Source organism: Anolis sagrei, chromosome 3 (genome assembly GCF_037176765.1).
Source record: "Anolis sagrei isolate rAnoSag1 chromosome 3, rAnoSag1.mat, whole genome shotgun sequence".
Classification (NCBI taxonomy): Eukaryota; Metazoa; Chordata; class Lepidosauria; order Squamata; family Dactyloidae; genus Anolis; species Anolis sagrei.
This window is the reverse complement of record NC_090023.1, coordinates 212,355,365-212,369,673: the sequence shown is the minus strand read 5'-3', so window position 1 is coordinate 212,369,673 and position 14,309 is coordinate 212,355,365. Positions and strand designations below refer to the sequence as shown.

Sequence of the window (14,309 nt, the reverse complement as noted above, 5' to 3'; positions counted from 1 at the left end):
AGGGCCTTGATACTGTAGATTAGGCCTAGTTAGAGCAGATCAATTGAAGCAATTGGTGAATGGTGAGTCAACACATAGATGCAACGGGCCTACATTAGCTAGGATTACAGGCAAGATTCAGGTCCATATGTAAGATTGTAAAAGGTGCCACTGCCAAATAGAATTAAGCCATCATTAGGACTTTTCTGAGGCATAGCTGTTCACAGTATCGACCCAAACCCGTTGTTCCATGAGACATCGTCATGCTCACTCAAGTCTGACTTTGCCTAGAACCCAAAGTCAGACATGTTATTTTGGCAGGTGAGGCCAATGAGACCACCAGTACTTGTTTCCAATTATAATGAAATAAAAAACCCTAATTTCTGTATTTCGTGTCAGTCAAACGAGTGATTTACATCAACTTGTAGAAGGGATATATCAATTTATCCAAAACACAAGACGCATTCTATTATACTGTATAGAGGTAAAAACAAGGGGCAATGGATTCATAATCTGCCATTGCAGAGTTATATGCATGAAGAAACTCTTCGTACTAGGAGCATACCAACTGTCACTTCTGCTTCCTGCCTTAAGGAAAGTGAGCACAGATTTCTCTCACTATAGAAGACAATCATCCTAATTTGGAACTCTGCAGGAACTCCATATGCACACAAGTTCCTTTCATTCATTTCAGTGATTATTGATGCTTTACATGGAGTTTGGTGATTTTTGTAAAGTTGTTGCTAACACTGAAGCAAGTACATAGAAAACATTCCCCTCTAAAGGAGCCACCATGATATAGTGGCTTGAACTTTCTACTATGACTCTGTAGTCTAGGGTTTGAATCCCTGTCCAGCCATGGAAACCCACTGGGTGACCTTGGGCACATCATGCAGTTCCAGCCCTCAGAAATCCATGTGGTAAATTCATCTTAGAGTTGCCATTAACTCAGAAATGACTGAGTTAATAAAATGCAACATCTCCTGTATTAGACTATTTCTCAGATAGTAAGAATGAGTGGATATGACAAATGATGTGCTTTCTATATCTCTCCTGGTATCTGAAACCAAACAGTTGACTGATATGTTTTTTTTAAAAAAAACAGTTTTCATACACATACAAAAAAAAGCAAAACCCCTGCCAGATGGACCAATGCTCAACATATGCTATACAATAAGATTCATTTAGCAAAACAGAAATATAACACCCTTTCAATGCTCATGGTGCCATTTTCAGTTATTAATTGGTTGGTGGAGTTTTGCCAAGGTTACAACTGGAGACACTGAGCATTCTTGGCTGTCCTTTGATGTAGAAGAGATTGATTCCAGCCTTGTTTCTTATAAAATGTATACTTCAAAACACCATGCTTAAGATTTTTTGTTGTCTGAATCCAACAGAGATATGATCTGTCTATCTCTATCTATCTATCTATCTATCTATCTATCTATCTATCTAATTATCTATTATCTATCTATCTATCTATCTATCTATCTCAGTATGCTCTTTGTCTTCACCAAAGTAGCTGACAGGCAGTCACAGTTTTAGGTGTTGCTATGTTAACTTAAGAAAGTTAATGGAAGTTTCCAGTCTTGTCTTCCTTCTTGCAGGCACTTGTTTCTTCAGAAGAGCTTTTCTGCAAAGGCAGAGGGACCCCCTGAGAAAATTCCACATATCTAGAAATGTATAGAATGTGTTGTTGAAGGCTTTCTTGGCTGGAATCACCGGGTTGCTGGGAGTTTTCCAGCCTGTATGGCCATATTCCAGAAGCATTCTCTCCTCAGGAGAGAATGCTTCTGAAACATTAGAAGAGAATGCTTCTGGAACATGGCCATACAGCCCAGAAAACTCACAGAAACCCAGTGTAGAGAATGTTTGCAACTTTTCTCAACTTCAAAAAGAAAATCCCATGCACTCCTGAAAAACCATTATCAACCACATGATATTTTCCACCATGGACTTTTGTGTGTATGTGTGTAAAATCTTATCTCTTAGATATTAATTGGATCCTCCATTTCATTTGTCGATTCTTCAGTCATGGGGTCTTGTACAGTTATGTTACAATTCCATTTCAGCTGCCATGGCACAATCTTATAGCATTTTGAGTTCTACAGTCAAGGAAGGAGTACTTGGGATTCTCAAGAAGAGAATACTAGTGTCCACACATACTACAAACCCTGCTAGAAGCAGCCATTCTGCAATGTAGAATTGTATTACTATAATTGTGTAGTGTGAAATGATCCATAATACTGAAGTGTTCTCCCTTTCAAATAAAAATTTAAAAATATGCATTTCTTAGGAATGGTAGAGTGATAACACTTTATCTGTAAGATGGAGTAGGAAGCAGATCTACTGAAAAACGTCTTTCCATGAAAGCAATGTTCTCGGAGGTGACTGCATTCAACATCCCCCCCCCCCCCTTTTTCAGGTCAATGTAATACAGAGGCCACAAAATTTCCATTTAAAGGAGAAAAAATCTTAATGATGTTTATAATTTTTTGTTTGAAAAAGTTTTTTTTTGTGATATCAGTGTTTACTTGGACCATGTGTTCCTGGGGTGTTGTTCGATTACAGAGGGCCTTTCCAGACAGTATGTAGCCTTAAACATGAGTAATTCAGAAATGAAGGCAAAACATCAGTGGAGAATGCTACTGAAACATGGCCATATAGTCTGAAAAACTCACAGCAACCAATGAGCAGTTATTCTTCAAACATTAACATGTGTACATTTGGATTATGGAGTAAAATTGTTCTTTTTAAATCCAGTCTTCATCTTGAGAGGACCACAAAACTTTAATTCCAGGAGAAGTTTGGAGGAGGCAGGTTGTCCAAACTTATGTAGCCCAAAAGCAGTTATTTTTCTATCCATTTGGGATAGGAACAAAGCTTACAAATCCTCATTTGTTTTCACTTGAGCTAATGGAGAATAAAATCTCAGTGGATTTTACCCAGCGGCTACATCCAGCCTTTTGCTTTAAGTACCTTAATAGTTGAAGAAACTAGTTTAGCACTGCACTCTCTCAAACTACTGACTCTAGAGACTGTCAGGTCTAACTGGCTATGGAATTATTTGTTTTGATCTGCCATCTTCTCTCCCAAAATAGTATTCAGTTAAAGAGAAAATTAAATTCCATATTTATTGGTTACTCTTTCTTTTTGTATTTGTAACACTTAATCCCTTGAACAAAGCTTGTCCTACCCTAGAAAAGGTGAGGCAGCATCCTCAAGCAGAAGATTTGGGATGTAATTAAAGGAAAGCAAATCCTTAGCTTTTAAATTTCTTATTAGTGTAGAAGAGGCACTTGTGAGAATTTCTACCCCAAGTGCCAAAACAATTTGGCTCCTTTTAGCTAAGGAATGCATCAGGGAAAAAAATATTTTGGACTAGTATCTCTCCCTAATGTCATGGTCAATAGTCTTTGGATTCATTTAGGTACTGATATTGAAATATTGCTAGGATATATGGACTGCTATTTGAGATTTGGTTGTTTTTTTTTTAATGTATGCAGTTAATTCTTCATTATATTTAGGACCAGGCGTCTGGTATAAAAAGTTTTCTTCTCCAAATCATTCCTTTTACTTTCCCCTGGTTTTGGTTTCTCTTTTGTAGGAAACTGCACAGATTTCTAACATCACACCCTCAAAACTGGAAATTTGCATTATTTCCCAATTGTAGATGGTCCACAACAATTGGAGACTGAAAGCCAGAAACTGATATCTGACAACTGTTTGCTGGCTCTAAATACATGCACTCACTGAGTTTCTTCCAACCCAGTAAGTTAAGTCTGGCTTTTTGGTATGCCACAGTTGCCCAAGATTACTCAAAAAATCCCCTTCTGTCACATCATGCATCCTGAATGGTATTTCTGTGCCAGGAGATATGGACAAGCACAGCACCTTCTTGAAACACAACTCATTACGTTAATTTCAGCCAGCTCTCTAATTTGTTATGGTCATTTTGAATTATGATCTCTTCCTCTGGGGTCTTAGCTACCTCTCCTAATTTGCTGTCATCTACATATTTGATAAACATTCCTTCAACCAAGTCCTGGAGAGGAAGGAGCTGTGGAGAAAAATTCTTATATAATACATATTCAATATTTGCCTTTGGAATCCTTTGGTTGCTAATGCTTTGAAGATCAGGGCAGCTCAAGATGGAAAGGGCTGATTTGTTATAAAAGTATCTAATATTCACTGTATTGAATTCAACTCACACCATATTAAATGTGGGAGGGACCACTGAGAAAAATCAGGTTTCAATCTAACCCCTTGAAAAAATCACCTCACAACTCCCAGAGACATCTATGAACCCCCCCCCCCCCCCCCACACACACACACTGCTAGGCATGTTGCTGAATATTCATCTACATCAGTGGTTCTCAACATGTGGGTCCCCAGGTGTTTTGGCCTACAATTCCCAGAAATCCCAGCCAGTTTACTAGCTGTTAAGATTTCTGGGAGTTGAAGGCCAAAACATCTGTGGATCCACAGGTTGGAGAATCACTGATCTACATGAGTGTTTATAATGATAACATTTATTTGTAAATAGTTTTGTTGTTGTTTGGTCAGTGGAATTTTCTTTTGGTAAGATTACACAGTGTTAACAGGGTATGAAGTAGTAAGCCAGTTTATCCTAATTCTAGACCTTGGAGTTTACATACAACTGTCCTCAATGGCACTAGACCAGTGGCTCCCAACCTTTGGTCCTCCAGCTGTTATGGATTTCACCTTCCACAATTCCTAACAGCTGGTAAGGTGGCTGGGATTTCTGGGAGTTGATGTCCAAAACAATTTAAGTACCAAAGGTTGGAAACAACTGCTCAGATAGATCATATTTACTGGTTTACAGATTTCTTTTAGTGGGTTGTTGTAGGTTTTTCAGGCTATATGGCCATGTTCTAGAAGCATTCTCTCCTGTCATTTCACCTGCATCTATGGCAGGCATCCTCAGATGTTGTGAGATTTTTTTATTTCCAAACTTTTTTGAATGCATAAGGTTGTTTTCCGTTTTTATCTCATAAGTGCTTATCCAGATGCCAAATCTAATGTTGTTGCCTGCATTTAAAACTCTAAAAAGTATAACTAAGCACATTGCTCCTAACCCACCAAAATAAAGAAGTTGAGATACTGCAGTGGGATTTCAAAGGAGAATAGCTATTTCAATTACATTTTTTACATATCAGCAACAGAGGCAAAGCTAGAAGCTAAACTTTCTCCCTATAGTGTGGGTTCCAGGGGCAGGATTCTGAGGAGTTGTGGCCCTGCCTCATGTTGAAATAGGTTTGGGAGATGTATTGCCCTCTATGTGTTGTTGAAATCAACCACTGTCAGCCCTAACAAACATGACCTTGGATGTGATATTATAGGTCATGGATGGGACATTATGGGTCATTAATTTCTTGATGAAATATTTGCTTTTTAGTACATTGTGTCGGTCTGCTTATGGTATAAAATGTCTACTTCTAGACGTTATAGGATTCTCACTGCAGAATCCCAGAATGCTGGCTAAGACCTCTGGAAGTTTTAGTCCAACAAAGGCCCAGGTTGAGGAACCATAATGACAGGACATCACCAGAAGGGAAATTGTTAGAGTCACTTTACTAAAATATTTCATCTCAATTAGATTACTGCAGTGAAAGTTAAAAAACCCCACCAAGGCCAGTAAAAACAAAGCAAGGGAGAAATCTGTTTTGGAAAAAAATCTCCAGTGCTTTGTAACTGAGGCAGTAGAATTAGAAGAGGTGACTTTTGGTTTATTGTATTTGTGAACAACAGTCTCCAACTATTCACAGTTAGCAACAAATCAATTTAGATGCCAAGGGCTTGTCTGAATTAAAGAAAAAGTCCTTGGCTTGCTATTTTCACTGGAGAAAAAGTGGTGGGAGTAGGCTTCCTGGGCAGAGTTCCAAAGACTTGAAGCAACCATTGAGAAATCTCTGCATGAAGAGGGCTTATGCCCATGTTTACATCTTTGAAATGATGGTGAGTATCAATTTACATAGTGGATTAAGGAAAGGCATTTAACAGATTTTTCCACCAAGGCACACTGAGATCCAGTGTCAAAGTTTAATAATTGGGGGTGTAAATCTTTGTAAAAAAATTGTTCTCTCAAACAACAGTGAATTATTTATTTATTTATTTATGTATGTAGAGCATTTGTATCCCGTCCTTCTCAACCCCCGAAGGGGTACTCAGGACTGCTTACAGTTGGCAGTCATTAGATGCTGACAAAGAAACAGTTAGAGCACAACAATTAACATAAACAGGTCAACAGTTTAATGTTTTGAAAACATTAAAAAAGCAATAAAATACATTTAAAACATTGGCCCTTAAAATATTAACACAACCAAGTTGTGAGTCCACAAATCCAAATCATTATTTTTCTCCATGTTGGTAGAAAGTTGTTGAAAACCATATAGGTTAAAAAAATTGCACTTTTGCACGGAATACAGCATTCTCTGTCAGGGGAAAAGCATTTTTCTGCACAAGATAGACCTTGAACTGCAAAGAGTCTCATTTCACCTAGGATTCTTCTCATCTGGTTTTAAAATATTATTTCTATCCTTACTCTATCCATGCCTCCTATTACCCATTTTGCTGAGGTTATAGAACTTGCCATCTGTTTGATATGTATTTTCACTTACAGACCCGCCACCAAGACTCTATTCTTGGAAGACAATCATACTCGGCTGCAAGTGATAGCCTATGATATGATTATGACTGCCAATCCTCTGCTGATCCTGTCCTTGCTACTGCTATGTTGTCACATTCCTTCTCAAATAGTGAAATAAATAAGGAGCAGCAACCTTTGATTGCTTTGTTTCTCCTTTTAGGAATGAAAAACAGCAGGGAAGAAGATGGGCAGGGAGGAACTTACTGAAAATATTTTGTCCAGATGTAGTTTCACATCTGGGACCTGGACTGGTATGGATTGGGAATTTGAAATTGAATCTTTTTCTTGTCAGAGGAGAGGTGATCTCCACTTCAGTAACTCTTTCAAACATGTCAGTTTGAAGAAGGTCATTCCAGTGGCCAGGTTTTAAGGGTTGTGTTTCAATTTCTGACTTTGCAACATGATTGCAGAAAGGTCTCCTGTCAGGCTTTCTTTCTGCAACAGCATTTACTCCTGCCTTCTTTCCTTCCCACATTGTCCCTGAGTATGGAATTAACATACTCTCCAACTGTCCTGGTTTCAGCAAGAGCAGGCCTAATGAAGTCTCAGTCGTCGGATCGTTTTGACTGCTTTTCAAATATCTGCCAAATAGTTGCATGCAGAATACAAACTATTGACTATGACTTTTAAAACTTTAAATGACTTTGGTTCAAATTATTTAAAAAAACTGTATGTTCGTATATGAGGCTGCTAATATCCTAAGGTCTCCAGAGGAAGGTTTTCTGCTAGTCCCAAGACTATCCCAGCCATGCCTGGTGTGGAATTCTCTTTCTTGGGTGGTCCATTTGTTCTCCTTTCTGCTGTCTTTTATTGACTTTTAATGTATTGTAATGTCTAGGAGCCCCTGGTGACGCAGTGGGTTAAACTGCTAAACTTGTTGATCCAAAAGTCGCAGGTTCAAATCCAGGGAGCGCCGTGAGCTCCTACTGTTAGCCCCAGCTTCTGCCAACCTAGCAATTCAAAAACATGCAAATAGGATTAGATCAATAGGTACCGCTCCAGCAGGAAGGTAACGGCACTCCATACAGTCATGCCAGCCACATGACCTTGGAGGTGTCTGCGGACAACGCTGGCTATTTGGCTTAGAAATGGAGATGAGCACCAACCCCCAGAGTTGGACACGACTAGACTTAATGTCAAGGGAAAACCTTTACCTTTACCTAATGTATTGTGGACTTTAATGGAAAAGGGAGTATTTTATATGTTTTTAAGTGTCATTTACATCTGTTTTTAACTTGTGTTTTTAAAACAGGAATTTATGTTAATTGTGCTTTAATAAAGCTTTTTTTGTATTATGCTTTACAAACACTGTATGTTGGGGTACATAAATTCCATTAGTAAACATCCCAGTATTTCTTTTCTATCTTCCTCTTTCCTTCCTTTTCAGCTTACTTCAGTGGCTGCAAACTGAGTGTGAACTGTAAAAGTAGTTCCAACTCAGTTATTTTAGCAGAGGGAAGAGGAGGGGATGGGGATGTGATCTTGCCCTTTCTTGTAAGTTCTGGCCAAAGTAAACCTCTGTGGCCTCTCCTAGTTTGTGTGTTTTGGCAAATTAATAAATTTTGCCATGTTGACAACGGGGTGATGTTATTTGGCCACATGGATCCTTGTTTTCGTTTGCAAAATGTTGGCATTAATCCTTCATCTACTGCTAAGGTTTCACCATGGTAACCTCCTTTTTCCTCAAATTTGTACAAAGCAATGCACAATACCTGTCCCTGGATCATTTTACAAAAGCAGCTTCACCTTGAGTCTTTTTGTGGAAAGTCACATTTGGAGCAATAGGAGGCCAGACATAATGATTGCTTGTGGGTGTATTAGAAGCAATGTGCAAACGCTTCTAAAAATCTCTTCCTGCTAACCAACTCTACAATTTCTCCAGGTTTCCTATTGTTCTAATATGGATTGCCCCCCCCCCCCCCTTTCTCCAGTTTTTATTAAAATAGTCTTTGTATCTTAACACACACATATATGCTTCATATATATGCTGCCTCACTAGATCAACTAAGAAATAAAAATAATTCTTACTTTTCTTCTCCAAAATAAGACCGATCAAAGGAGAAGAGACTCATTTACATGCCTACTACAAAACAGGCAAAACCAACTGTCATCATTTGAGAAGCAAACATTGTTCTCTGTCTCAAAGCAGCATGGTGATGGCATTATACCACCCACATGTGAATTGCATGCTTTCATTGACATTTTTTTCAATGGATGGAAAATTACTAAGGTTAATTGCATACATTCATGGCAGCCAAATAATATAATTTCTAAAAAAATATAAGGAATTAGAGGAAGCGATGCATAACCTAAAAGCATGTCATCTAGAAAAAAAATGCAATGAAAATTGCAAAGTGTTCTGGGAAACTGCATATTAATTAGAAGAACATTCCACCTTGAACTAAACATGGCAGTCATCTTTTGAAAGGCAAGAAAAAGAGAAAAATGCTTTAAAGATGTTTGCTTTCCTTTTATGTAAGGCCGAATCTACAGTAGCTCCAGCATAATTGGGCCAGCAAAATGTTGGATAAGCGAAAATGTTGGATAATAAGGAGGGATTAAAGAAAAGCCTATTCAAGGTCAAATTACATTTTGATTTTACAAATTAAACACCAAAACATAATATTTTACAACAAATTGACAAAAAAAACCCAATTCAATACATGGTAATATTATGTAGTAATTACTGTATTTATGAATTTAGCACCAAAACATCACAATGTATTGAAACAGCTGTGGATCCAGGCATAGGTAGACTGTGTTGGATAATACAAAACGTTGGATGAGTGAAGGTTGGATAAGCGAGACTCTACTGTATTTCACCTTCTATAACCATTTTTTTGGTACTATTTGATCCCATCCCAATACTACATCAATTTGTTGATATTTTTGAAAGCCCATATAGAATTCATATGCAAACAAAAGTTAAATCACATGTAAGTCTTGCCAATATGTGCCTTTTATTAAGGTACATGGTTAATTTACTGTGAGAGGAAAAGACTCGCCCTGATTAATTGCAAGCCACAGGCTGAGTAATTAAGGTCAATCAGGTTGAACCACTCTGGCGAGTGTTGTTCTATGATGTGGGCTTACTGAACGTTTACTCCTCGGCTTGCTGAGTCCTTGCTCCTTACTTGCAGCTCATTTGATGCTGGGAAGTTTGTCTTCTCTGCTTGTCTCCACATCTAAGGAAGGAAAATGAGAAGAGACATATTTTCTACTGGAAGAATTGCATGAGTCAAATGCATGGACCATATGTTAGTGTAATACTCAGAAAAACTGTGACTGTATTATTGGTTTGTTTTGAAGTCACTATTTTCTTGAATTCTACTTATACAAGAGTAAATTTGAGTTTTGTATTCTTCTATTTTGGTTGCTCACCTTTGAATAAATAAAGGGACTAATCTTCTGGACCTGCACGCACTCAACAAACTGCAACACCTTTTATATACAAACATTTTCCCAATCTATACCTTTTCATGTAATATGGAATAATATTGGTTTATGCTGGGAACAGACCCCGTGGATTTGACCAGTGTCCATGGGGATAGAATGTATGTGAGATTCCTCAGCAGTAATTGGGTTTACATGTACTGAGAGATCCTTTTAATGTGGAAAATTTGAAAAACATTTTGTGCCCTCATGTTGATAAGATCTGTATTCATATACAAGTATACCATAGTTATTGAAGTAAATGTGTTCTTGGCATTACTTATTTAATGAAAGGTTTAGAACCACAGATAGAAATAAAATGGAAAGAATAGGGATAGGTTGATATACCACAAAAAGAAGAGTTTATTAACAGGTTTTAGAATTATGCCCATGGGAAATGAAACAACCTGATTAGGTAATTCTTGTATTCCAAAACAGAAACATTTTGAATATTACATACCACTTGAAAGCTCTCCCACTTTTTCGACAGTATCCACAGTATTTCCATTTGAGTTGAGACATTTATAAATCCATGCTTTTTCAATACAGCTGAAAAGGGTGGTTAATTGGCTTTCCCATTTTCTTTTTCTTTTGCTCTTCAAACATCCCCAACATAGATTCTGGATACAGATGTTTAGCTTGCCTGCTACAAGTAAACATATACAGCTACAGTAGGATCTCGTAGAGTAAAATCCAAGTCTTTCTCACATCAAGTTTATTGCAGTGTTTACTGCAGACACACTGTTAGAACCTAACATTGAAAGTCTGTGTTGTTCTGTCCATCATCCTTCCAATGCCAATGTTGCAAAAACATTTCCACCTCAATACACGTCATAAAAATGAGTTAGGGTGGGTCTCCAGTGAAAAAACAACTTTGTAAAACGTGCCTCTTTGTTGCCCCCTATTTATATTGAGGTATGCCTGTAATTACATTTCCTTGCAGTGAATAAAAAGACACAGAGCCCACTGCCTTTGTAACTGGAAATGTGCAGCACTAGTCCCGAGACCCTTTCATACTATCAAATCATGCAATTATGATTCCACCATAACTGTTATGGTTGCATCCTGTGGAATCGTCAGATCTGCCATTTAGGGAGTAATATTTAGAATACTCTACCAGAGAGCTCTTGTGCCTCACCAAATTACGAATCCTTCAAGATTCTATAGAATATAGAATTTATTGCATTTAAAAGGAAGCCATGGTGCTATGACTGGGTACTGTGAAAGGACCTTTAGTCAAGTAATTTGAAATAATTATTCACAATTCTAGTTTTACCCATGATGTTCCTTTAAACCAGATTCTTGGAGACTGTTCATAATCTAAGCATCCAGTAGCAGAGATGGGTAGTGGATCCACCACTACACACTTTGAATCTCCTGCTTTTCCACTCCAGCTGTTTCATACCGGATGGATGCTCTTCCAGTGTTCTCCCCCATCCCTTCAGAGTAGTGGTTCTCAACCTGTGGGTTCTCAGGTGTTATGGCCTACAACTCCCAGAATTCCCAACAGTTTAGCAGCTGTTAGGATTTCTGGAAGTTAAAGACCAAAACACCAGACGACCCACAGATTGAGAACCACTGCTTTAGAGGTTATGGCACCTAAATTGCTCCTACTTAGTTCAGAAGAGCTGCACAAGAAGTGGTTGTAAAATCAAAAATGGATTTCCCGACCTGTAGCAACTGATCTGCCAGTCATTTCTGTTAAATCCTTATGACAGCAAATTATATGTCAAAATATTATTGGTGCTATAAAACCCTATGGGAGTGTGGAAACAGAAAATAACATGTTTATGTTGAGAATGGTGTGGCATGCTGCTCTTTCCCAAATCTCTTACATATTAATACTTCTGCATGCAACTTTTTTCAAAGATGAAGGCTACACCCTTCATTATTCTATTCAACTATGATAATATAGGGCAGGAAGAGGAATGAAGTGGCCCTCCAAATGTCACTGGTATGTCCAATTGTGCTGAAGGACTTCATGGTCCTCAAGTCCTGATTTAGGGCTTATACAAATATGGCAAAGCCTGTTTTTGAAGGGAAACATAGCATTAGTTCTATATAAGAGTCTCTCACAAGGGCACACAATAGTAGTTCTCTGTGCTTTTTGAACTAGTCTCTTCATTAAATCTGAGCTCCTTGGTTTTTGTGAAGCTTCTTCATGCACTAAATCCATTCCAGTCTCAGGGTAGCTTACTTAAAATGAGAAGAAGCCAGCTGGCTTTCTATCTTTTCCCATTTCTCATCCACCTTGACCTTTGCTTGCTACTACACCATTCTACCTCACAGATTGATTTCCTTCTCTTCTTCTTTTCTCTCAGGTCTGTCACGGGCTTGGACAAGGAGCCTGACCTTGTACACATGGAGGCTCGGAGGACAGATGGACGTGAGTGGCTCAGCACTAAGCCTATAAAGTCAGAGAAGAAGAGATTGTAGTTCATTTGGCTTGTTTTGGTTTCTTGATTTGCATTTTAATTGAGAGGGGAAATGTAGGTCACCAGGCACAATTCACTGAGTGCTCCTATCCCAGATTCCAAGGGGAGTCAATAGTAGAACTTTCATTTCTAGTGAAGAAAAAGACCCGATTTCAGTCAGGAGCTAGTCAGCCAGGACGGAAAACCTGTGTTTTGGGTAATTGCAAGTCTGTTTTTGCTTCCATATATAGGGAGCCAAATCTCATGCTTCCCGAATCCCTACTGTGATTTGTCCCATACACCTTCCATCTAGGCTACTGCTAGCTAGGGATTCAGATGTAACCAACTTAAAGACATCTGAGGCTGGTTTTGCAGGACAATGTTGCACCAATAAATCTTCCTCCCTTTCATTTCTTCTGCTGTAACCGCAAAGGAAAGGCATATCTAGATAAAACTCTTTCAGTAACTTTTAAAGGAAATGTGTTATCTGGAATAGTTTACTTCCTGTCCTAAAGGACTAATTCTGCATGTCATATGAACGTACTGGTGCCATTTTTTTAAAAAAACTTTTTTTCTTTGCCATATTTTGACATATTGATTATTACCCTGGTAAAATGTAATCTGTGTCATATATTTTTTTCATATCAGGAGTGACTTGAGAAACTGCAAGTCGCTTCTGGTGTGAGAGAATTGGCCACCTGCAAGGATGTTGCCCAGGAGATGCCCAGATGTATTACCATCCTGTGGGAGACTTTTCTCATGTCCCCGTATGAGAAGCTGGAGCTGACAGATGGGAGCTCACCTCACTCCCTCGATTTGAACCACCAACCTTTTGGTCAGCAGTCCTGCCAACACAAGGGTTTAACCCATTGCACTACCAGTCTCCTCCCCACCACATGTTTTGACCCTAGTGGCCACCCCCCCCACCCCTCTTGTACGTAGCAGGCTTTGTGAAATATGGAAAATCTAAGCCAGTCATTTCTCCCATTGTAGAGCTCAAGCTAGTGGCATTGGCTGCATTACTTCCCACTTGAGACAATAAAGGTTAGCCAAATCTTCTGTATTCTCTGCTGAAAATTGATTCTAGTAGTATTCTCAAATACTCCCTAAAGGGGTTGAGGTAAGTGAATGGAATTCTTGAAGGGCTAGATTCATTTTCTGAACAAGCAATAGCCTGCTTATCCATCTTAAGTGGAAATCCCTGCTTAAACACTGATAGCTACTGCAAATGTCATGTGTAGTTAGCTTAGGAAATGGTACGGTATTTACCACTTCACGAATTTGGGGAAATCCTTGTTATATTATCAGGAACTTAGGGCATACCTGTCTTTGGAAATCTTTAATATTACAGTGACAGTGGTCAATTAACTTGTAATTTTTCATCCAAAGGAAAGAAAATGCATAAACCTGTAGAAGCAGGTTATTAATTTTAGTATTGCGGTCGTTTTTAAACAGTATTCTAGTTTACGTGTGACAGTGCTACATGATTCTCATTTAAATACTTCCCCCTGCTTGTTGAGACTGGATAGAATCAAACCTAATCTGCCCTGCCTTGAAACCATTAAATATAATCACAGATTTTGATCTGTTATCGGTACAAATCCTAACTTAGCCCTCATCACCATGTCTGCATGATCAATAGAATATCAGACAAACATTTCCTGAATGAAAACAGGGAGTACATCTACAAGTTTGATACCACTTTCATTCCATTATTCAATGCTGTAGAAACATGGGAGTTGTAGTTTCACAAGGTCTTCAGCCTTTTCTGCTAAGAGTGCTAATGCTTTACCAAATGACAATGCCCATGATTC

At 38.4% G+C, this 14,309-nt stretch overlaps 1 protein-coding gene across 1 annotated transcript in view; it reads left to right on the top strand.

Annotated features, from left to right (window-relative positions):
- Window positions 1-14,309, top strand: part of SORCS3 (sortilin related VPS10 domain containing receptor 3) — a 580,612-nt gene that overhangs the window by 392,429 nt on the left and 173,874 nt on the right. Inside the window, exon 6 of the mRNA XM_060768351.2 lies at window positions 12,403-12,467. Within this exon, the coding sequence (XP_060624334.2) occupies window positions 12,403-12,467 (65 nt within the window). The remainder of the gene's footprint in view (window positions 1-12,402; window positions 12,468-14,309) is intronic.